Genomic DNA, 25,008 nt, shown 5'->3' with positions numbered 1-25,008 from the left:
CGACTTTACCAGAAATGGATGCTTATGCGTTAGTACTATGGTACTTAAACCTATAGTAGGAGTGGCAGCACTTCCTGCTGGCCGACTTCACACTTTGCTACCAGTGTAGTTTATCTTGTATAAAATATTATTCGCTGGTGCCATGTCCTAATTTTTATACCGTTTGCCAGAGGACTTGGAAAGGGGTGGTCAGTTTCACTGCATTAGCAGAACGATAAGTGAGAGTCGTGGGTGTGCTGTGTTACTAAACATTAAGCGCCATGGCCATCAGAATGGCCATGGCCAAAAGCCCAGAGGATGGCTGTTAAAATACTGAAGCACGTGGAACATGATGCATGCGGCTCCCATTCGATCTGTGCATGCGTGTTTTATTTGTCGTGCCTTATTGCAGTAGTGAGTGCCGTAAAGGTGCACTAAAGAGGATTCTCAGCTTGTCTTTTTACCGCGGGAACTCGATCTACACTCTACGGGCACTCTCAGAAAGTTTGAATTATTGTCCTGTGCTGCTCCCTAATAAATCGGGTTAAGTGTCCAGGCTCGGGCTGTCACGGTGGCTCAGTGGTTACGGCGCTCGGCTGCTGGCCCAAAAGACGCGGGTTTGAACCTGGCTGCGGCAGATGAATTTCAATGGAGGCAAAATTCCAGAGGCCCGTGTACTGTGCGATGTCAGTGCACGTTAAAGAACCCCAGGTGGTCGAAATTTCCGGAGCCCTTCACTACGGCGTCCCTCATAGCCTGAGTCCCTTTGGGACGTTAAACCTCCATAAACAAAACTAACCCAAGCATCCAGGCTCCCGCTTTTTTTTTTAACTCACTTCTGAAAGGAAGAGGAGTCAACCAATGCGTAGAGCACCTTTCAGCCAGTTGTGCAGCGGCTTTGCTTTCGCTTTTATTTAGTTTTTTAGGTTTCCGTAAATAAATAGCTTTAGTTCCAGGCAAAACCTCGTTCTTTCCACTGACGATCAATGAGTGGAACAGGCTACCAGCCGGCGTCACTGAGTGCTGCACGGAAGGTCAATTCGGCGCATTTTTATCTGATGTGTGACGTGGCGCGCAGTTGTCTTGCGCGTGTCTTTTTCATTTCATTAGTGTTATTTTATTTGTGGAGCGTGGTTGTCTTCCTTCAGTGCATGTTTTTCCTCATCTATTAGTTGTGTGATTATATTTCTGTTATTACGTGTATCTTTCGGCCAAATGAACAGAATTTATTGTGTTTCCCCCCCTGCAATAATGCCCTTGGGCGCTGCAGGTATCTGTAATAAATAAATAAATAAACATAGTCACAAATTAGGCCCACGGAAGTAAAACTATGCGGGGACTCTTTGCTTTTGCAGATCACTCAGTGTATTACTATGTGCCACTCAGCTGGTGGCAGAGTGGCAAGCTGCCACGCAACTGGCTAAAAGGCACTCCACGTGTTCGCTGACACCTCCTACTCCCGGAGGTGAGTTAAAAAAAAAAAAAGGCGGGAGCCAGGACATTTAATTTGATTTATTAGGGAAATCAGCCGCACAGGACAATAGTTAAAGGTTTCTATGAATGCTTTGAGTGTGTTGACCGAGTTCCCGCGGTAAAAAGGCGAGCTCAGAATCTTCTTTAGCGCACATTTAATGTGCACCAGCGTGTGTAGCGCCTGTGGTGTTTTTTTTTTTGGGGTGCACAAACTAATGCTTGGTTATTAACAAGCCCATAGTTCCACACTTCCTTCTTGTTTCCAAAGGTCAGTGTTCGGGATTCACAGAGGCACTCAGTTATGTATTTGCATTGTTGTACAACTAATGAGCTGTGGTATTACTCGCTGCGGATGCGACATACCAGTGGTCACATTTAATCTGTATAGCTTGGTACATCTTGCTTTTCCACATTGCAGTGGTGATCGATTCCGGATCGAGGTACGAGGCTCCTTACCCAAGCGGCATCTCCCACTTTCTGGAGAAGCTGGCCTTCAATGTGAGCGGGCCTTTTGTCATTCCCAGAAATGCAGACAATCGCTTCCGCACTTGGTCTCGAGGAGTGCTGCAGGGGCTTTTCACAATACCTTTGCCTTTTACACTATGTCAAGTGTGGTCTGCGTGACCAGGCTGTACTGTGCAGTGCTGTGCTTGCATGCCAGGCTTTCTGCTGTGTAGCCTTTGTCACACTGTGCTTGGAGAAGCGTAGACTTGCATGGAATGAATAGATCTGTTCGGCCAAATGGAAGGCTTTGTGAAAGCACGCAGGCACCGTTAACAAGTCAGAAATGAAACAGGCAGGAATGAGGAGGGTTTTTGGATGGAAACATCTGTCAAGCACTCCAGAAAGAAAATGTCTCAGAAATTTCGTGCAGCACCTGTAGTCAGCCGATCATCTGTTTGTGTTGTGCTGTATTCCTGTGGCAGCCGCTCTTCTTCCACGTTGGAGGAGAGCTGCCCAAAGTTTACTAGATCTGCTTACGACCTATAGTGTGCTGTATTATTCCTATGCAAACACGGGCATCATCCAGACGAAGGTTTTAAATGGTTCCCCTGACCAAACTGCCTGTTTGCTCACCTTTCACACAGAGGTCGCATTGGGTGGTGGTTTTGTTTTATGCACTTACCTCTTTCCGTACCGTGGGAGAAATTCACATCTCTTGTAGGTACTTCTTATTACTTTTTACCCAAAAAATTGGGTAAAAAGGAATAAACCTAAATAGATGTACTAATTTGATAGTAGGCATATCAACTAGAAATAGTAGATGGTAGTGTGATATTTTTTCTCTAGTACAGACTTGGGTGAAAATATTGCTTATATTTATGACATATATTTATGATGTTAGGCTTATAATGCAAAAAGAAATGTTTAGGAAATTCTGAACTGTACAAAATGTTGCCTGCTTTATTGCATAAGGCACCTAAAAGTTTCAATGCTTTCACTGGCAAATAACTTGAACTGCAAAAAAATATTTGATGCCTTACAGAAAGCGCCGTTTCTTTGGAGCTGTTACAAAAGGTATTTTTTCTCCAAATATTTTGATTGGAAAATGCTGGGAAGTACGAACACATCTACCAACATCAATGTTGTTCTGATTAGTAGACATTAAAAGAAAATATGGAACTGTAATCCACAAGGAAAATCGTAAATTGTAAAAATAAAGTGTTGCTGACAGGGAAACTTGGAAAGAAACACGAATATCGAGAAAGAAGACACTGGCTAATAGGTATCTTGTGCAGAAAAATGTTTAGAATTAAAGCTACTAAAGCTTACGCATGAAAATAGAGTGGCACCCTAATAATATTTTCAGCTACCAAAGAAGCCCTTCAATAACCAAGGCTCACATGTCACTGTGGGAAAGAGCTCCTTAATGTTGAAAGATGTATACAGACATCCAGTAAGCACAGAAGAACAGCAAGATGCCTTTCGGACATCAACCTGTGAAGAAGACCTGAAATCAAGCTGGCATTACTCCAGTAGAGATGCAGTCGTAGGAATTTAACAGAGTTCTTGGAAATGAGCAAGGCATTAGACAAGCCTGTGCATTTGCAGCCTTTTTTGACCCGTCATCGGATTTAATCGAGGTTATTTGGTCAGGATTAGCATCCAAACATACTTATTCCTGTGGGCTGAAATCTTGTTGCCGCTGTTGAGAAAAAGAGCCTGATTACATTGTTACGCCTTGTCTCCTGCCTCCTTCACCACACGGGTGCCGTTGGCTTCACTGCACAGTGCCATGCAGGGGGGCCAGGTTCTTTTTTTGGGCAGATCAGCTGTACTTGTAGAGAGGGTGGTACCGATTCCTGGCCGCATAATGTAGACAGAAAGAGCAAATAGAGGCCATGCTACTGTTTACATCCGTGTTGCATCTTGGGTGGCGCAAAATATTACTACAGTGGTAGCAGGCAGAAAGCAGCAGTGCTGCAGTGTGGACAGCAGTTGTTGTGCTGGGCTGGTTTCTTATTCATCGTTGAGCTTAAAACCAGACTAGTATCTGACATCATCCTGAGCCTCAGTGCTGCTACTATACCATTAAAAGAAATATCCAGATGACCCCCCCCCCTCCCCCCCCCAAAAAAAAAAAAGACAAAACCGAGGGGTGGTTCGCAATACACTCTGGATATGTGAAGCTTCCCGTGCTCACAAAGAAAAGTTGCGTGTCGTGCTCTTCAGTCGCACACCAAAATTCACTGCTTCTTAACAGAGTTACAAATGATAATTTACAAACGAATTATCTGCTTTGCCCGCACTGGAAGGGAAGCACTGGCAGCGGTGGTGCTGGCAGTCTCGTTCATCAGGAGGTCCCTTGGATTTGCCTGCTGTACCTGGACTAATTGCCGTTGTGCTGAACTTTGCCATTCATTTCAGGAGTGCAGCCTAGCACCATCTGCATGATGCCATTCTGTCAAGCCAGTGCAGATGTTGTGCAGACCTAGTTCAGTGAAACTGTGCATTTCCTTGACTGCCAGTGCCAATTTCATGCAGCAGCAGACAGCAGACTCGCTTTCTAGAGAGCAGTTGGTGGTGTGCGCCAGAATTTTTGCATGCCTCAACTACTGCTCTGCAACCAAGTGTTTGCATACTCTGTAGCTGGACCAGCTGATTCGTTCAGCACTGAAGGGCCCTTTGTAGCATGCTTAGGCATAGAAAGTGCTGAGGATTCATCATCATCATCAGCCTGACTTTGCTCACTGCAGGGCAAAGGCCTCTCCCATGCCTCTCCAATTAACCCTGTCCTTTGCCAGCTGTGGCCATCAGCCGCCACGGTGGCTCAGTGGTTATGGTGCTCGGCTGCTGACCCGAAAGACGCGGGTTCGATCCCGGCCGTGGCGGCTAGAATTTCTTTGGAGGAGAAATTCTAGAGGCCCATGTACTGTGCGATGTCAGTGCACATTAATGAACCCCAGGTGGTCGAAATTTCCGGAGCCCTCCACTACGGCGTCTCTCATAGCCTTAGTCGCTTTGGGACGTTAAACCCCACAAACCGAACCAAGCTGCGGCCATCGTATCCCCGCAGACTTCTTAATCGCATCCGCCCACCTACCTTTTTGCCAGCCCCTGCTGTGCTTGTCTTCTCTTGGAATCCAGCCTTCACATTACGTGCCCTGCCCAAGCCCACTTCTTCCTCTTGATTTCGACTGGGATGTCACTAATCCGCGTTTGTTCTCTCACCCACTCTGCCTGCTTCCGTTACACCTATCATTTTTCTTTCCATAGCTCGCTGCGTTGTCCTTAACTTAAGCTGAACCCTCTTTGTTAGCCTCCACGTTTCTGCCCCATAGGTGAGTACCGGTAGGATACATCTGTTGTATACTTTTCTCTTCAGGGATATTGGCAAACTGCCATTCATGATCTGAGAGAACGTGCCATATGCACTCCACCCCATTCTTATCCTTCTAGTTATTTCCCTCTCATTATCCGGATCTGCGGTCACTACCTGCCCTAAGTAGTCGTACTCCCTTACCACTTCCAGCACCTCGCTACCAATTGTGAACTGCTGCTCCCTTGCTAGGCTGTTGAACATTACTTTGGTTTTCTGCATGTTAATTCTTAGTCCCAGCGTTCTGCTCTGCCTGTCTGACTCGTTGATCGTGCTTTGCAGTTCTTCTTGTTGAGCGTTGCTTGTGCTGCCCACTGGTGTGAAAGGTGACCTGTCTGGGCAGAGTGAGCAGTGTGCCAGCTGGAATCCATTGGTCCTCGCGGTAGACTGGAAGTGCGTGAAGCTTCAGGGTTTGTCAGGAGGGTACAAGCGCACTGCGGTGTCTCTCTCTCCCTCCTGTGCAGTCGACCAGGGAGTTCAGGGACCGAGATGCGGTGCTGCAGGAGCTGGAAAAGCAGGGAGGCATCTGTGACTGCCAGGGTTCCAGGCAAGTGACTGCGGCCACTGATTGGTGGGGCATGCTGAGTGGGCCCAGTCTGTGCATTCTTCACTGCCTTGGGCACAATGCACCACGAGAGAGAAAGGGTGTGGGGCTCCTCTGAAAACATACATTCCCCTGCTTTCGAGTGGGAACCCCTGGTGGTGTGGTGGGGTCATAGAGTTTCTTACTATTACCTAGAGGGAAAGCTGGCAGCCCGTCTATGGGAGTTTGCATGGCGACCCCTCGAGACCACTTCAGCCACCACGGGCGCTCAAAGCATCATGGGGCGGTGAGCTACTTGTTGCGGAACTGCAACTTTTGGCCAAAAAATAATAGAAAAGTAAAGCTGTTTGATAACTACAAACGTCCTAACATTCAATATCTTGTCTAATGATTGCAACAAACGAGCAGAAAAGCATTTAAGTGCAAAGTTTGCCCAAAATAAGAGACGACTTGCTCTCCTATTGGCCTAGTAATGAACACTATAAAAACTAATCTTTCGTAATTAACAGGCGCACTTTTAAAAGTAAATATGTTTTCAAAAAAAATGTTGTTGCTTAAACCCTATAAGAGGTTTTTAATGGCATTTCAGAAAAGTGAAACCTTTTATTGGCGTCGTGTGTCTATGCATTTTTACTACTATGGTTTTTGCACACTGCGTTCGCGCGAAAGTCATCTGCGCACACACGAACAGCGTTTTCGGAATGAAACATCTTAGTAGTGCCACTCCGTGTTCCCCAAAAACTACGACTGTGCCGCAACAAGTAGCTCACCGCCCCATGATGCTTTGAGCGTCCATGGTGGCTGAAGTGCAGCGCCGCCAGCTTTCCCTCTAGGTAATAGTAAGAAACTCTATGGGTGGGGTGCCTCGGTTTTTATTTATTTATTTATTTTTTATTTAGTACATACTGCTAGCCTCATGCCGAGGCTGCTGCAGGATTGGGGCATGTTATACAAGGGGAGAAAACGACAGTAAGAAAAGTACTCTTAAATTATTGTTATACAGTTCTAGTTGGCACAGCGGAACAAAGGAAACAAAACTACAGTTAGAGATCATAAGTCACAAAACATTTGCAGGAGGGCAAAAGTAACAAATCAAGAGCATTCTGCAGTCAGGGTACAGTTGATAGCTGGGAAGGAAAGCTTTCCAGGGACGGGCACTTGACCACGTCATCAGGTAAGGCATTCCATTCACGGACTGCTTGGGGGAAAAATGAATACTTAAAAGTGTTGCTGTGTGCCCGGTATTTCGATTAAATGCTTGGAGTATTGTGTTCTAGTGCTGCGGTGAGTTGAGTGGGAGATGTAACTCTCACTGTTGATTTTAAAGGTTTCAGACGAGAAGATAAATATATTTGAGGCGTGTATGCTTGGCGCGACTACTAATAGTGCTAAGACCAGCCTGGGTAAGAAGTTCGGATGGTGACTCGTGGCGGCGATACTTGTTATAGATGAACGTATTTGCCTTGCGTTGTATGTTTTCTAATTTGGTTATTAAATTGTTTGTGTGTGGGAACCAGCATATTATACTGTATTCTAAAATTGGTCACACGAGGGATGTATAGGCAGGCAATTTTGTGTCGGGTGAGGTGAAATTGGCGGAGCGCCTTAATGAGCAAAGAGCGGAAAAGCAAAGTGCATGCACCAGTGGTGTAAAGGTTAGAGTATCCACGTTGTGTACAGGTGCTCTGTAGCTCAGATCCCAGTCTCGCTGCAATTCTCTGCCGGTTCAAAAAAATTAAGACTGAGTACTGATGGGATTGAAATGCAGTCGAACCCATGTGCTATGTTCTTCATTGTACTGCCGTGGAAAATAAAAAAAAAACCATGTCAGCTGGCTAACATAGCACCCAAATGCAGCGTGTAAGCGCAACATTCTTTGTAATTCGCAAGGCAGGCTTTGTGAGTGTTGTGAGTGTTCTACATGTGCACAATGCTTTCAATGCTCTGTCATGGCTCTTGCTCTGCCTGAGCAACTTTCACTGGAAGGGAGGCAGCAGCGAGAAGGGAACGCACGCAGAGCGAGCTAAGTTGTGGCATGCATGTGCTCCTCCTGCACTGCTCCCGTGGCGGCCACTTTAGTCCTAGACAATCCTTATGTCTCAGTTGCATGTGGCGTGTTGTCCACGTCTTGGTTGCATGACCAAGATCAAGGGTAAAAAGAGACACCACTTACCTGAGTCGCTCGGATTACAATACTGTCACACCCCTCTTTCTTTGATGTGGTGACCTCGTATTAGCTTCCGCTGGAGAGAGCTGCTTAATTTCAACCAGATGTGGGCTTCCAGCTTGGGATTTCCTGCTGTTATTGACCTCCCACTGACTGTCTCTCTCTCCTAGTGCTGAAGGCTGAGCTGGTTTTAATATCCACTGAGGGACGGCCTTGCAGTTCTTGCACAGACAAGGACTGTGGTGTAGGTTGCCTGTGGGCATCTATTGAACGTTATTGACCATTGACCATTTTGTACGCCCCCATGGACTTACCTAGATAATTCCACCCCCCGTTTATTCAGAAATTCGAATAATTCTCACTGCCACCAGAGTCCCGCTAAACGCCCTTGTACAGCCCCTTTCACAATAAGAGGGAAACTGGCAGCTTGTGACCGCGGACATCACGAAACGCTACTGCCGACAGCTGGCGAGAACCGACAGTGAAGGTGCGTGCGCAATAAGTCTGGCCGAGTACTTTATCTGCACATGCGCCTTGTGCCACCCATTATCTCCGGTTGTCGGCAGCAGCACTTCGCAAAGCGCAGTCGTCATGTGCTTCCAGTTTCCCTCTTAGGTGTGAGAGGAGCTGTACGCCCATGCATGGAAGCTCATTTGTTGGGATGCTCCGGGTGTGGCATCAGTTCATTCGGACAGGCTCCCAAAGTGGCACCTTGTCAAGATATGACCTGCCTGACAAGTGATTGTCCAGACATTTGTCCTCAGGCCTGAACTGCGTATTACATTGTTTGTAGCACCCCTCTGACGTGCGCTATGACAGGTGTGATGACGATCAGCAGTGACCTGTCGATAGGCCCAAAGAAAGTCCAGTCGCATAGTTCGTTTGCTGAGCTTCGCTGCCAGCCTGCAGTAATGGCTGCTATGGGCGGCACGTATCGGCCCGCCAGCTGAGCTGCACACCGGTTAGAATTACGGTTGCTTTGTTGGCGATATTTCTTCTTTTTTTTTAAGGCCACTCCCTCGTCGGTGTGCACTTCTCTCGCTTCTCTCAATGTGGTATTTCCGTTCTTCCAGCGTGCCGAAACTCCATGCTCGTCATGTGCTGTTCTCTGTTTGTGCAGTGAAGTGTCCTCACATGTGACTACTGCGTTGCAGACTGAAAGAAGGCGTGGAGACGCTTACCATTATGAAGCAGTTCGGCTTCCGGTGTTCCCAATAGTGTGCATGAAATAGTGTTCCCAATAGTGTGCATGAAATACATACGACGAGACTGCAAAAAATCACTGTTGTGCAGTTTTCGTATTAAAAGGAGGTAAGCATTGGCCACACTTTCACCAAATATATTATAAATTTTACTTTTACGTCAATGTTTTCGGCAGTTTTTGGAGGTCATTCGATAGTTTGGCATTTGAATTATACGGACATTTTTTCCACTCCCTTGAAGTCTAAATTGACCAGGTTTTAGTGTAATATTGTCACGCTTGCCATCTTTGTAGGCTATGAATTCCACTCATACTCGCAGCTGTTAGGCCGTGTACGCTTTTACTGCTTTCATTAAACTTTCTTTGTAAAACTCGGCCCACAGGTGATGTGTAATGATGTTCTTGGCACTCTTTGGCTGGAGATGACCTTGTGGCATTAAAGCGAAATCGTCAGTTTCGATCAGTGCTTCTTAGTTTTTAGGTCAACATATATATTTGGTTTTGTAGAGAACATGGGTTCCAGTGCTCCTATTCAGGAGGCGTCTTTATAGACTATGAGCTTGTGTTTTTCTCTTATTTCTCTGCATGGGGCTTCCCGTACATGAGGTAGCTGCTTTGTCCTGCTCTGTAGTGCTCTATTGTAACCAGTGCATGAACCCCCCCCCCCCCCCGGAAATGGTACAGTGTTGGAGTGAGCTGCCTTTTGTAGCCATGAGGCCAAGTTTCACCCTTTTCTCGCCCATCTTCAGGGACACGATGATCTATGCTGCCTCGGCAGATGCTCGGGGTTTGGACCCTGTGATGAAGCTCCTCGGTGACGTGGTGCTGCGGCCGCTGTTCAGGGAGGAAGAGGCAAGTGTCACTCTCTGGTTGTTCAGGGAAATCACTTACTTCGGCTATACAGGAAGCCTGCCGACGGGAGGTAGCATCAACACTGTGCTCACGTGGAAACTGCCCGCGAGGTGTTGTTGCCATCAATGGGTGGTTGACACTGCCTTGTGACTGAGTCTTGGTAGACAGATGATGTTTAGTTGGCTGATTTGGCCTAGCACAGCTGCAAATTACATTTTGCTGCATGCGTCGTTGTGCATCTTTGGTGTTTGTCACAGATTTTGACACTGTTGGAGGGAATTTCTGTTTCTGCTGGTGTTCACACGGAATGAATGGTTCCCGATTGCCAACTTGTTTGAAAGACATTTTATCTTTCAACTCACGCAGACAGCAGGAGAAAAATCTGTGTTTGTTGTACTTGCAGTAAAACCTCATTAATTCGAAAGTCGGATGGCGTAAAATATTCGAATTAAGAGATTTTTTGAATTGTCCAAAAATGAAGCAACACAAAAAAGGCAAGCGTGAAGTGTCGTTCAAACGCATGCAGCATTATAGAGTCGGCACTCAGGAAAGATATGTTTGGTGTTTAATGATTGAACTCCTACTATGTTGGCAACTCAGTTGCAGTCTTCATGTGCGTATGGGCCATAAAACACAACGCAGCAACACATTCATCATGGCTGCCTTGTCACCAGAATTTCAGTCACCCTGGTTTCCACTGCTCAGAATGCAAGGAAAAAGATGCAACGCTCGTTTTTGCATCTAGCCTTTCTGTCCGTTGTCTGTTTTTTGCTGTTGTAGTTATGAGACTTCACATTCTTGGTTACACTTGCCACACTGCTCTCCTTGTGTTTCAATGGTAATTACACAGCGATGGCCAAATAGCGTTTTGTGAGAAACCACTGTAGACATGTCACAGCCACAGTTGTACAAATCCATGAGCAGCCATGCCTCATGTATTTCACTTCTACTCAATTTTCTGGATTATGAAAGCTTTCTTTTCAGTAGAAATGACGTACAGTTGAATCCCGGTACAACGAACGCCGCTTCAACGAAATTTTCGCCACAACGAAGTAATTTGCATTCCCCGTGAAACCCCCATAGGACTTAATGTATTAAAATTTCCTCAAAAACGAAGTACTTTGCGAGCACGTGTTCGCTTGTACGAATTTTTTTTTGCGAATTTTCGCAGGTGAGTGGCCCCTCCGTCTTGTCTTTCTTCAGAAGTTGAGTGCTGAAGAGCGACTTTCCCGTTCCCGCCGTTAATTTTTTTGCATCGCAGACTGTTAGGGGGGGGGGGGGTACGCGCACTCAATCGCACATCCTCCTCGCGCACACCCTCGTGTGCTTTTTTTTTTTCTCCAGATGCCCACGTGATTTTTGAAGTGACGTCACGCCCCGCTCATTGGCTCTTTGCTGGGCTTCTTCGATTGATGTAGCTCGCTGCCATGGTGCTCGCGGTTTCCTGTCAAGCACGAAAGCGCGTCATGATCACTTGCTAGCGGTGTTGGCTGGTAAGCGTTCGCGGCCTCCAAGCGAATAGGGGCTTCTCGAAAGCGCGTGTAAAATGCGCCAGCGCACGCCATCTGCTAGCGTCTTCGGCCGCGTCCTCCGTGGCCGCGTCGTCTGCTAGGCACCGAGCGCGTTTCAGGCAGTCTGTGTGGACCGGTGGGCGGAGCCATCGGTGGGCGGAGCTTCGTGTCCTGTCGGAGAAAAAAAAAAAAAAAGGAAAACGCGAGAGTGCAGGAAGAAGCCCACTCCGCTTCACCATTTCTTCCTTTGTGTGTGCACCGTTTAGCGTGGTCTCGTCGCGTCTCTGCTCTGCTGAATTCCTAGGATGTCGCCGCCGGCGGCAGCAAGCCCGCGAGAGCGCCGTGGTAGCACGCAGCGGTGCAGATGCGATGAGGCCCGACGGCTCTCGAAACGATGTGGGGGAGGAGGCAAGTAGAGGAGGTGGTGAAAGAAGGAACGTAGAAGAGGAGGAGGAGAGGCGGCGTTGGGCGAGAAGAGAAGAGGAGGAGGAGAGGCGGCGTTGAGCGAGAAGAGAAGAGGAGGAGGAGAGGCGGCGTTGGGCGAGAAGAGAAGAGGAGGAGGAGAGGCGGCGTTGAGCGAGAAGAGAAGAGGAGGAGGAGAGGCGGCGTTGGGCGAGAAGAGAAGAGGAGGAGGAGAGGCGGCGTTGGGCGAGGAGACATATGCAACGCCAGCCCGGGATCAGCCCGACTCGTCAATTTCTCGACAACGAAATTCCGCGACAGCGAAATTTTTCGTACGCCCCGCCGATTTCGTTGTGGCGGGATTCAACTGTATTAGCTATCACGAGATGCTAAACCTATCAGTCTAGCCAGACTTAGTATTCCCTTTTAATGCCCTTTTAATGCACCCGATATTGATGGGACTGAAATGTCAGTTTGACTAAACAGATGGTCAATTTAATGAGATTTCATGATATCTTGCAGCTCCTAATGTGCTGCCGCGGTGGCTCAGTGGTTACGGCACTAAGCTGCTGACCCGAAAGATGCACGTTCGATCCCAGCTGCGGCGGTTGAATTTCTTTGGAGGAGAAATTCTAGAGGCCGTGTACTGTGCGATGTCAGTGCACGTTAAAGAACCCCAGGTGGTCGAAATTTCCGGAGCCCTCCACTACGGCGTCCCTCATAGCCTGAGTTGCTTTGGGACGTTAAACCCCAATAAACCAAACCAAACCTAATGTGAGAGTAATAACCCAAGCAGGTCTACTTGTCTCAAAACTATTTCAGTAACAAGTTTCTGAACTAAATCTTAAAATATTTTATTTCTCTTATTTATTAATTGTACTTTAATCTGTGATGAACTAAAGTGAACTGATAACAAAAGCAGCTTACTTGATAGTACTGACTTAATGTGGGCCAAGACGTTCTTTTCAACATCTCCCTTCTTCTGGCATCGTATTTTTGTCATGACTGGAGTAGACGCTCCCAGCACCGGATTTTCTGTTTTCTGCAGCTTTTGCATTTGCCGCCATGGGCTTGTGTTGCTTCTGCTCCAGGCATGTTGCAGTGCTGCCGTGCGTCCGAAATGCGAGCACAGAGGCTGGCAGTGAATGTGCCCCCAGCCACGCGTTGATGAGGGACGACTCTGTGTCCGTTCCTGCGCAGGTGGAGAAGACGCGGCAGACCATCCAGTTTGAGCTGGAGGACATTGACACCAAGCCGGACCAGGAGCAGCTGCTTTTCGAGATGATCCACGCTGTGAGTGCACTCTCTCCACATGCTCCAGGGAGGGAGCACCAACTTTTTGGACAGCACGGGAGGAAGGGTGCGGACGGGGGGAGGAGTGCTACTAGCAGCTTTGAAGTCTACAGTAAAACCGCGTTAATTCAGACTTCAAGTGACTCAGAGTTATCGAAAGGTCGAATTATCGAACGTCGCCCAAAATACGGCCAAAAACCATTCACATCTAGAGCACTGCACGAGACTCAGTCTGAGGCCCGAGCCCGGCCTGGGCCCATGACCTCAAGCTTGAGCCCAGCCCAGGCCCGTGGCTTTAAGCTCGAGCCTGGCCCGGGCCCACTAAATTGTCGCTCTAGCGAGCCCGGCCCGGCCCGGCCCGTTTCACAGTAACGGTTGAGGTATACTGCTCACTCTGTGCTACTACACCGATAAGGAACTGGCCGACAAAGTTTGTGAAACCACAGTTTGGCTTGCAGAAAGTTGGTTCTTTTTAACCCAGAAGGACTAGTGATTAAGAGTAGTGCTCACCAGGCCCGTCTTTTGGACAGTGATCTCGTGCAGGTGGGCAAAGATAAACTCGGAAGTTCCAAGTGCTAAATAAAAAGGGCCGCATACACGCGTTCCGCATTCCCCCATGATTTTAATCAGTTATATTCTGCCAGCTGCAAAGTATAAATATTAAAGCTGCCTAGCAGGCAGTAAGATGACATTTTTTTAGTGAGCGCGATCTCACAGTTTGAGCTCATAGCCGAACTGGTCGCCGTTCAGCAGAAACGACAAGCCGAAAGCCTTGAGTATTTCACGGTATGTGTTTAAAGGCTATAAGCGTCCTAAAGTAGTATGTTCTTCCCGAATGCATTTCTAATAGTGTATAGGTATGTTTTGGGATGACGAACGATCAATGGCCAATTAAGGCCGGTTGAATTTTACTCTTACTGCAACGTAGTGTGGAAATAAGAAAAATAAGTCAATGAATAAAGCTTAGTTTTTTTCTGAGCATGTACTGTAACTCATAGTTCATCCGTGTTGCTGCTTCAATGCCGCAGTTGTGTACTTCACTCTGCAATAGTGAATGAAAAGTCGGACACCAGCCGTTTCTGTACGGACCCAAGCCCGGCTCGGGCCCGCAGCTTTAAGCCCGAGCCCGGCCCGGGCCCGCAACTTCAGGCCCAGGCCCGGCCCAGGCCCGGCAAAACAAATCATGTCCTGGCCTGACCCGGCCCGGGCTTTTGGGCTGGCCTGAGCCCGTGCAGTGCACTATTCACATCGCCGTAATTCTGTTGTCGGGAGCATCGAAGCATTACTGTGCGAGGTGGTAGCGTTGAAACTTCCTTTCAAGTGGTCTTGTCGCACCTGAGGAGGCTCCACCATGCAAAACTGCGAACGGTGCTGGACGAGGGCACAGTTTTGGCACTCTGGAAGAACGGAGGACACCACATGGAAAGCAGCGAGGGAAACGTGTTGGAGTTGGAAACATGTTGGAGTTGGAATGTCGAGGTGCCTTCTAGGAAAAACAAAAAAGGACTTTCGATGCACACCGCGCAGCTGTGCTTGGCTGGCTGGTTGAAGCACAGCCGATAACTACCGGCTGACGCGAAGCTGAGAAAAGCGGAACACAACTGTGTACCCATACTATTTTTCAGAATTCGTGGCCCTCCACTTAGCATCACGCCAGCTATTACGCGCTCATGAGAGGTGGGGGGGGTGACACTTCATCGTGCAATTCAAGTTTGAGTAATGCTTTTTGGACGATTGCTTGCTGTGCCGGTCGTATCTTGATTCGAAGTGTTACACTCTCTGGTGTTACACTCTCTGGCCAGAGAGTGTAACACCAACTCAGGAGAAAACGGTGGTGCTGCTGTCAGCAGTGAGGTGTCTTCCACATGCAGGCTAGGCTCCGCCATGGGGATTTCGTTTGGTATTGCTCCAGGTCTTCTAAACCTCTGTTGTTGCTGTAGCAATATGAAGCAGATGTGGCATCTGCTCCAATGCTGTGCTGGTCCTCCTCATGAAAACAGTCGTCTTTGAGTCATTTGGGTGCCACACTTTCGTTTGATGATTTGGAAACAGTGTGGGAATCACGTTGGCCGTCAAAGAAGGGTGATCACATGGAATTTCTACTGTTTTACCCTTGACTACGTGCTTGCAGTTGTGAAGTATGTGCAGTCTTTGTCAAAAGTAACCAGGCTGCACGTTTTTTCTTCTCAGTCGTATATTGAAGCTGTTATGCCAGCCCTCAAGCTCTAAATCTCTGTATGCCGCCGCGGTGGCTCAGTGGTTATGGTGCTCGGCTGCTGACCCGAAAGGCGCGGGTTCGATCCCGGCCGCGGCGGCTGAATTTCTTTCGAGGAGAAATTCTAGAGGCCCTTGTACTGTGCGATGTTAGTGCACGTTAAGGAACCCCAGGTGGCTGAAATTTCCGGAGCCCTCCACTACGGCGTCTCTCATAGCCTTAGTCGCTTTGGGACGTTAAACCCCATAAACCAAACCAAACCTAAATCTCTGTATGGTAAGAAGAACCCCTGTTCTCACCTTCAAAGAACTTTTTTATCTTTAGGGAAGCCGTGAGGGCTCTGTTATACGAATGAGAAGAAAACCATGCAGCCTGGTTACTTTTGACAAAGACTGTACCTCTCATCGAAGTGCATTTCAAACACAACACAGTCCTTGTCCAGGGGCTGGTCAGCTCACAGAATTGAATGTTCTCAAGTTTTGTTGCAACATTCATCATTGTCGGGTACTATGAAGATGGAGGCTTTATTTCCTTTTTTTTCTCGCTGGTGCTTATCCTCTGGTACGTGCAGGAGCGAAGCAGTATCTCTGTTTTGGCATCACATAGTTCATGCAAGCATCAACTTTCGAAGGAATAAATACACATCACGCAGGATTGCCGCCGCGGTGGCTCAGCGGTTATGGTGCTCGGCTGCTGACCCAAAAGACGCGGGTTCGATCCCGGCCGCGGCGGCTGGAATTTCTTTGGAGGAGAAATTCTAGAGGCTCGTGTACTGTGCGATGTCAGTGCACGTTAAAGAACCCCAGGTGGTCGAAATTTCCGGAGCCCTCCACTACGGCGTCTCTCATAGCCTTAGTCGCTTTGGGACGTTAAACCCCATAAACCAACCAACCAACCACATCACGCAGGATTGAGATCATCACAGTTGAAGTTCCAAGCAGACTGAAACTCATTTCGCGAAAGAGCGAGGAGCTAGAGCATTGACCCCACCATTGCTCCAAATGCACCAAACCAGAAAAGCTGCTCCATCCTGATGCAAATTGCAAAAATTGCGCCGAATTTCTCCAAACTCTGCGATTTCGAATTAGACGGGATAGCTCTGTTTTGACTATCCAGGTAGACGTAGCCCTTGATGTCGCTGGTATTTCAAAAGGTGAATGTCCATTGAAGCCCGCTTATAATGAACATGATTGATCACGCGGCATTCTTTCCTATGTCCTGAAGTTTGCAGTAAATGGGCAAAAATGAACGTTGCAGAGCGAACTTCTATGATCAAGTTTTAAGCCATATGGATGCGCGAGCAGTCTCCGGACCAGTGAAGCTTTGGCATATGTTTCCGAGCTGCCGTGTCCTCAGGCTTGCGTGTCTTTAGAATCTACCTTATATCTGCATGATTCTTTAGGATAAGAGCCATGCAGTTGCTCAGGTTTAGCAGCAAGCTTTTTCAGTTTGGGGAGGGGGAGATAGAGAGGGGAAGAGAAGGGAGAGAGGGATGGAGAAGCAAGAAGCGTTGTCAATGCATTACAGTGAAAGCTCGTTAATTTGACCTCCGTTAATTTGATGCCCTGCTTCAAAGGACAGTCTGACCAGTAAATTTCAATATGGTGCCATAGTTTCGGTTTCGCTTTTCTTAGCTTCGCACCAGCCCGTGGCGACGACGGTGGCTATCAGCCGTGCATCAGCCAGCCAACAGAACATAGCATGCTTTCTCACTCGAGACGTGCCTGCTTTTTAGAGGGCTCCATTGCCACCGCGTCGCACCGTGAAAGATGCTGCTTTGCCTTCGTCGTTTTGGAGCTATTCTGCTTTGACCCCCCTGGCAGTGGGCGTGCAATAAAGCATTGATGGAAATGTGAAAAATAGTCATTGTTGCGCTGTACCCATCTCAACAGCAGACAGTCATTGCGCAGTCTTCAACCCCAAAAAAATTTACCGCGATGGATTCGGTTCTTGTCAGTTTTGTCAGGATCATTCGATAATTCAAAGTTTGGATAATTAGAAAATTGTTGTGGTTTTCCTTGAAGTTCGGATTAACGAGCTTTTACGTAGTGTAAAATCCACTCGGCATCCATTCCACAAGATTGACACATAAGTTGGTTAGCCTTGTAGCTCGAAGTTTCGAGAGGGGGCAGTGCTGAGGTTGCGTGGATCATCTCCTGCTTTCTGTTGCATACATGTTATGCCCATTGTTCTTGCGTTTTGGCTGATTATTTTTGACGCTTATGTTCAAAATGAACATCATGGCCGCGTGGCGCGTTCCCACACCTGGGCTTCTGGTGCCTTGTCTTTGTTTTAACCTGGCACCATGTCCGGACACTTTCAATCTATCCAACTCAGTGAGATAGCCACAGTGCGCATTGTAACTGCTGCGTTGATCTCATTCGTGCCTGGCCAGTGTGGGCATAGCTGCATGGCGTTGCTGTGTTTGCACTTTGCCATTCGTTTCAGTTGTGTAACATGGTGACCCTGGCACTCTGCCGTGTGCTTAGAAAGTGGGGCTCTATACATCGTGCAGGATTGGTCTCAAGCTCTGCGTGCACTAGAGGCAGAAATGTCGAGGATGCTTCAGCCAGCACAGGGGCTGACCAAAACTGACTTGGCTCACAAGGATAAAGAGGTGTCCGTGTCTGATTAATTAATTGCTTTCAAGTGAGGCAAGCGCAGGTGTGCAAGAAAGCGTGACTGAACTGGCTGACATAGATAGGTTTTGGTGTGGAGGAGATACACTGTGTGTACTCCTGTAATTTGCGCACCCCCAACTTATTACCCGGGTTTAAAAAAAAAAAAAAAAGCTAGTACATGGGTGTGCACAATGCAGGCTTGGGAAGATCGGTGCGGTTGTGTCATCGTGTGCGGTCGCGAAAGGTGTGAGTCGTGAAAGCTTGAATTATGCGCCGTTTACCTGGCTCGCTCACTTTGGCGGTTGCTTTCTCGCATTCTTGGCATGCTAGGAGACAAATTTCGATGCAGCAAAATTTCCGCATTACGAAGTAAACTGCCGATTTTGCCGACTTTATTAAATTGAGGTCTAACTGTGTGACGGTATGGAATGTGGAAACACAAAACATTGCCATGTAATCCAGGCATGTGCCTAGAAACGACACAGACCCGAGTAAAACTGCGCATACACGAAGTGTGCCTGTGTAGCGAGTGCCCAAGGCATCCCACTGCGATGAGCACTTCAGGGCATACAGCCTTCCACGCAGCTGCTGCCACTCGCTACACACCCGTTTGCCCTTGATTGCTTTCCCTACTCCAGTCAACTCTGTCAGTGCTCTCTCCTTCTCAGTGACCCGCACCACCCGCTTTCCACATCCATGGTCACCTTCTCCTTCGTGCTTGCAGTGTTGCATGCTTTGCCCCAAGGTTATCGAAAAGCAATCTTCTCCAAGCGGCTTTCAAGCCTGGTGGCAAAGGTTGCTTTACCTACCTTGAAAAGCTCTGAATAAGAAAAAGAGAATTCACACTGTATGCATAGCTTAGTTCTTAGTTGCACTCTGAAGCATTAGTTGATGCCTCCCACAGAATTTCGTGTAATGTAAAATTTTCCACCACGGAAAGCAGGGGCCTTGTGCACGAGTCATACCCGATTGTTTTTTAAGTGGTTGCAGCTTCGTAGTTGTCTCTTTCGAGGTTTGTCTTCCCTGTGTTGATGTCTGCCGTTGGATTCTCTTTCCTCTGCTGTTTCGAACTTGGTGTTTCAAAACTGCATTTCTTGTAGTGTTGTACAACATTGGCATCAGTATCAGATTTCAAGGACCAGTAATGCTGTTGCAGACTACCATTGTAACATTGTCGTGCCTGCTCCATGAAAATGCTATCACAACTGAGCGGGAACTTGTAAACCGCTGCTGTAGCACAAAAATTGTGTATGATCTGCAACTCTGCCCTCCCAGAGACAATCGATCAAGGTGGACTTTGTTTCAGGCCAAGAAACGAGGTTCAGCTCATTTTTAACACATCCACCTGAAGTGCACTGACTAGCAGTTTCGATGAATAGATTCTGGTTTTCTCTTTTTGTTCTTTCATTTTCACTAATTTTCATCCATAAGATTATTATTCAGCATTGAGAGCTTCAGTGGATGTGATGAAGTTTCAACAAAATTTTCAGCCGCATTGCAAAGTGGCAGCCACAGTTTTGTCGTCTGTGCAGAATGTGACAACACCACATTTGGCACTCGGATGACTGTGTAGGCATTGCTCGATGGGGGGCTTGACTGCCCCACCATCTCTACAAGCAATGGGAAACGGTACTGGGGCTGTTTGTGTCGTTATTACGTTCCCATTGCTGTCCGTGCCCAGAGTAGCGTATTGCTCATGTTCATTATGCCAGATTGCCAGCATGCTTCTACATGAAACGGTGCTGGAGAGAGGCTGCAAATATTTTGCCGAGTAACAATTCCAGCAAAGTGTGTTTTGTTATCCCTAGTGTTTTTGTGGAGCTGGGGGTCCAGGGTGGCTGCCATCCTTTAACTGGCGACTGCTGTTACAGCAAGCAGGATGCATCTGCAAAAAGCACATTGCACCAGCTGTTGGTGCATTCTACGCAGCAGCTAGAAAGGCAGTGCAGTCGGGAATCTCAGTGTGTATTGCTGGACAGACTAGCATGCAAAAAAGCTGACACCAGCTCATGGACAAGTGCACGAGTGCCACTGCACCATACGTTAACTTGGAGAAGAGACAGAACCGCTTTTGCAGAAACAGCCTGTGTAAGCCTGTGGCTGAAATCATGCAGGCTGCCTACGGCAACAACACCCTGGGCCTGCCCAAGCTGTGCCCCCGGGAGAACCTGCCCCTCATCAACCGCCAGCTGCTGTACACCTACCTGAGCCACCACTTCACGCCCACCCGCATGGTGGTGGCAGGCGTTGGCGTCGAACACGCTGCACTCGTCGAGACCGTCCACAGGTGAGGGAGTTGCACTCGGCACATGCAGACAGGTTCCCCTCTTCAGTGCACTGCATTTCAAGAAAGTGCATGGCTGTTGGAAGTAGATCACTGTTTCACTCAAACCCGTTCTAGTGCCTACTGCAGTGATACCTTGTTAATTTCATAAATTCAGAAATCCAGATAATTCCAGCCGCTGAGGTGGCTAAGTGGTTATAGTGCTCAGCTGCTGACCCGAAAGACGCGGGTTCGATCCCGGCCGCGGCGATTGCATTTCTCTGGAGGTGAAATGCTAGAGGCCCTTGTGCTGTGTGATGTGTGTGCACGTTAAAGAACCCCAGGTGGTCGAAATTACCGGAGCCCTTCACTACGGCGTCCCTCATAGCCTGAGTTGCTTTGGGACGTTAAAGCCCATAAACGAAATCAAATCTATATAATTCGTACTTCTGACATGGACCCAACTAAAATTCATACAAGGATATGGCAGTGAACTCGACTGGGCTCATACCAGTTAATTTGTACTGGCTCCAGTTTGAAGGCCGCGTCAAGATGTAGCAGAGAGTAAGCGATCACCCAAATAGCTTTCCTCAAGCCTGAATTGTATGGTGCAGTGCCGTTCGCAAACCTCTGACATGCACGCAGCGGCAGTTGGGGTGGCAGTCGGTGGGAAGCCTCGGTGAAAGTTTCAGTTTCACTCTTCTGAGCTTTGCGCCGACTCGTGGCGGTGGCAGCTATTGGCCATGCATTGGCCAGCGAGCTGAGCATAGCTGTGCGCTGCTTGGGCTCTGATTGGCACGTTGCTTCTTTCTTCCTTTTCTGTTTTCAGAAGGCGTGTCACCGTTTCGGCGCTGACACGCGTTTCCTTCGCTTCTGTCCTTGTGGTTCTTCCCATGTGCTGAAACTGCACGCTAGCCGGGCGCTGTTCGCAGTTTGTGCATTGGAGCCTCTTCACAGGCAGTGACACCTTGTGGAGAGGCTCCACTGCTAGTACTGTGTCACACTGTCAAGGAAGCCGAGGAGGTCTTTACCATTCTGCAGTGCTTCCACGTTGATATTCCTGACAATGTGCAAACAGTAAAGCATCTTACAGAACTGCGAAAATCAATGTTGCTGCACAGTTTTTGTGTCAAAAGCAGACAACCGCCGCCCAGGTTTTCACCAAATAAATTTATTATGATATGGACCGTTTATCGCTGCTTATTGTGGGATGTTCATCAGTTCAGACCTTTGGATAATTCAGTCATTTTTCCCAGCCTCTTGAAATCCTAATTAATGAGGTTTTACTGTTGTATGTATGTATAAGCCAGGAAGATACTGTGGAAGAGACAGAGTGTTAGGTGTGCATGTCCCTGTTTCTTTCGAGTGGCACTCTAGTGGCTCAGTATATACAGTGAAACTTTGTTATAGCGAACTGGTAAAAAATCATAGATTAGTTCAATATAGCCCAAATTGGTAATATAAAATGTCGCCTGAAAACTTTTGATAGAGAAGCTAATTTTAGTCAGCAGAAGAACGGCAACAGGTGAAGACTTTTTCTCTTGTTTTAGCACCGTTTTGAAGCTGCTCGCGGCGATTGCAGAGGCCGCAAGAAACTGAGCAGCAAACTCTACTTAAGTTGGCTTTGCTGCAAAGCACCGCAGCAGGCAGTGGCATATCAAACGTCAGCCAAGGTGGCTTCCTCGCATTACAGCGGTGTCGTGTAAAAAAATTGGACGCCAGGATGAAAGCTATCTCAGTTGGCCGTCCGTGATAGTTGTCGTGAGCCTAGAACGTCTGCTGGAAAGCTACAACCGACCTTGTTGCTGGTTCCGTGGCATCATCGTCAGGTGCCAGAGGTGCATACGGGTGCCGATTGCCTGGCTACCAGCTTTTCTCGCCTCTATATCCTCTGTGGCGCTGTTGACAAAGTGAGGTAAAGCGTGAACTGTGGTGCGAATGCTTGCCGTTCCACTACTAGTCATCCGTGTAATGAGGCAAAGCCTGCCGCCTGCCATCCAACTGGGCACAGATTGGTGCTCGGCAGTTGGGTATAAGCCGTTTTGTGGCAAACCACATTCTATATACAGAGTAAAAAATGCATGTGTTTGTTGAAAATATGTAGGAACAGTTCGATATAGCCAATATGCCATAATATCCGTTTTTGTTGTAACGAGGTTTGACTGTAATGGGCCAAGTTTCAAAAAGTGGCCTGTGCAATAGTAATACAAACTTTTGCCAATTCATTTTTGTAGTTTTAATTGGTGATGATGTCACCATTTCAAATGCTAGCACAAAAGGATTTCAGATGCTTTAGCTGCAAGTTTGATACCTTTGACACTCTTAAGCTCGTCGAATTCTAAAACCTCTTCAGTAGCGCTTTAAGCACCTGTCACCCTTTGGGTTTGGTGCACTTGCTGAACAAGCTGTGTGCAAAAAAAAAAAAAAAAAATGGATTATTGCCGTGCATGCTTGTGCATTTTCATTGAGGATCAGCTGTGCTTGCAGAGCAAGGTTGTGCTCCTACCAGAGGCATGTGTAACCTGTGGTGGGAGCCGTAGTCCGTTATCTGAGCAATGCCCGCACGCAGGTACTTTGTGGAGCAGCCACCACTGTGGACGGAGAACCCGGAACTGGTCCTTGACCCAAAACTGGAGCCGGACCGGTCCATTGCTCAGTACACGGGGGGCGTCATCAAGGCAAGCACACTTCAGCTCTGCATGTAATGCTTCCTGCCACAGCACAGCATTTCCCAAGCCTCATGAAAGGAACAGAGACATTTCCTCTGGCGTTGGTGCCAGCTAAAATGTACCACTCACACGAGTCCCATAGTGTATAGCTTCTGAGCACAGTGCTCTGGACAGCCTTCTCGCCCACAAAGTGGAAATATATCTCCAGTCTTGTAATTTCTAATGTAAATTTTGCCATTTAATTGCTCTTGACACTTTGTCGAGCGGCATTTATTGGAGGTGCTGGCATCAAACACCCCACCCCACCCTGAGGAGCATCAGCAGCGTCAGCGTGGGTCCCGCAAAGCAACTATTCAACCATTCGACCATTTTTCTTTGTGCCTGCAACAGGCGCTGTTACTTTGTGTGGTGCGCCATAGTTAGCGGGTCAGGTTACCAGCATCTCTGATTACTTCAGATCGCTAAGGTCATCCACTGAAGGTACCATGTTCCCGCAACAAAATTTTTTGCCTGGGTACCATTTTTAGCATCCCTGATGACTTTGAATTAACAAGGTTTTACTGTACTGTCACCGACAGGTTTTTCATACTTGCTGGGGACTACAAAATTATCCAAAAAATCGAGCAGTGCGTGCAAAAAAAAAACAAAAAAAAACTCGCTTCTTTTCAACTTCTAGTTGCCAAGCAGTCCAAGAAAGGAGTTGCAGCTTGTGTCAGTTGTTGCATGGGTTTACACGAATGACAAGACGCATACATTGCATGTTAGCTTGCCACGCTGCCAACTGGCGTGCCTCCCCTCTTTTATTGAACCTCTTGAACACAAGTGTTGCCTCATGTCTTTTACCTGAAGGAAGAGCATAGTCGGTGCCTGCTGGGCTTCACAGTCTGGTAGCCAGACCTTCTAAGCGTACGGGGCACCTCGTCCGACCCGACGTTGGCGCTGGGATCTTCCTATGGGGGGGAATTGTCATTTGGCATTCTGGCTCCGGATGCTCCTCCATATGTCCGGTCTGCTGTGCCTTTCTCGATGAGTTTTCGACAAGACTGAAGGTACAGTGAAACCTCGTTAATTCGGATCTCACGGGAGTAAAAAAATTGTCTGAATTATCTGACTGCTGAATTATCGAATGAACAACAAAAGCGGTGCATGAAGACTTTTATTCATACTTTTACTTCGCTAAGAAGTCTGTAACGGCTGTTTGTTTTTTCGTCGAAAGTTGGGCGGCAAGGACAACTTTTTTTTTGCACATGTGCCAACCCCTCCAGTGCAAGTGTGTTGTGCTGGACACCTCGCCAGTTGCACCGAGGGCATCGGCGATTATTTCTGCATCAGTCAACTGACTGGCTACAGTTACGCCGTCATCGATGCCAAAGTAGTCGGTGAGCTGTACTTCAGCGGGAAGCACAGCAACGTGTGCCCTATCGTCTTCATCCTCGTCATGCGCCCGCTTAGCAGGCGTCATCACCATGGCGGAGTGAAACACCACAACAGCACCATGAACGCACACACACTCACACCACTGTGACCTAACACTAAACACACTTAGGAGGCCTAATTCGTACGTAGCAAATCGCAAAATGCCTCCTTCTCAAGAGTGGAGGAAGGACAGAACTACGGAAGCTAGAAAAGAGCTGTTCTCGAGCAAAGTGGTGACAGTAGCGATGCGTGCTCTGAAAACTCACGTTGAACTTGAAGCAGCGCTATCCTTCGTACGTTTTCAGTTTCGGAATAGAGGGCAATTTCCAGCCCGGCACCTGTTTGCGGATGATGGTCATAGCGATGCGTGCTCCTAAAACTCACTTCAGCACCAGCGATAGCTCCTCTCCAGTCCGAATTAGCCGGACTGGTTAAGTTTGCTGCCATAGACCTATGTACATTTTTAAAGGGAGCGAATGAGCAGTGCGAATTATCTGAATTAGCAGGGGTGGAATTAACGAGGTTTGACTGTACGCGCTCCTGATGCGTCATCGCTTAGGTGTATAACATCGAGGTGTTCAT

The 25,008-nt window shown here is 47.8% G+C and overlaps 1 protein-coding gene across 2 annotated transcripts in view; it reads left to right on the top strand.

Annotated features, from left to right (window-relative positions):
- Positions 1–25,008, top strand: part of LOC149355846 (mitochondrial-processing peptidase subunit alpha) — a 59,414-nt gene that overhangs the window by 7,786 nt on the left and 26,620 nt on the right. For both annotated transcript variants that reach the window (XM_089584020.1, XM_089584019.1), the window contains exons 3-8: positions 1,871–1,950; positions 5,737–5,819; positions 9,934–10,036; positions 13,150–13,242; positions 20,193–20,365; positions 22,911–23,019. In XM_089584020.1, coding sequence (XP_089440146.1) covers positions 1,871–1,950; positions 5,737–5,819; positions 9,934–10,036; positions 13,150–13,242; positions 20,193–20,365; positions 22,911–23,019 — 641 coding nt within the window. The remainder of the gene's footprint in view (positions 1–1,870; positions 1,951–5,736; positions 5,820–9,933; positions 10,037–13,149; positions 13,243–20,192; positions 20,366–22,910; positions 23,020–25,008) is intronic.

Source organism: Amblyomma mixtum, chromosome 3 (assembly GCF_055824585.1).
Source record: "Amblyomma mixtum isolate Tamu chromosome 3, ASM5582458v1, whole genome shotgun sequence".
NCBI lineage: Eukaryota > Metazoa > Arthropoda > Arachnida > Ixodida > Ixodidae > Amblyomma > Amblyomma mixtum.
This window is presented reverse-complemented; position numbering and strand designations above follow the sequence as displayed.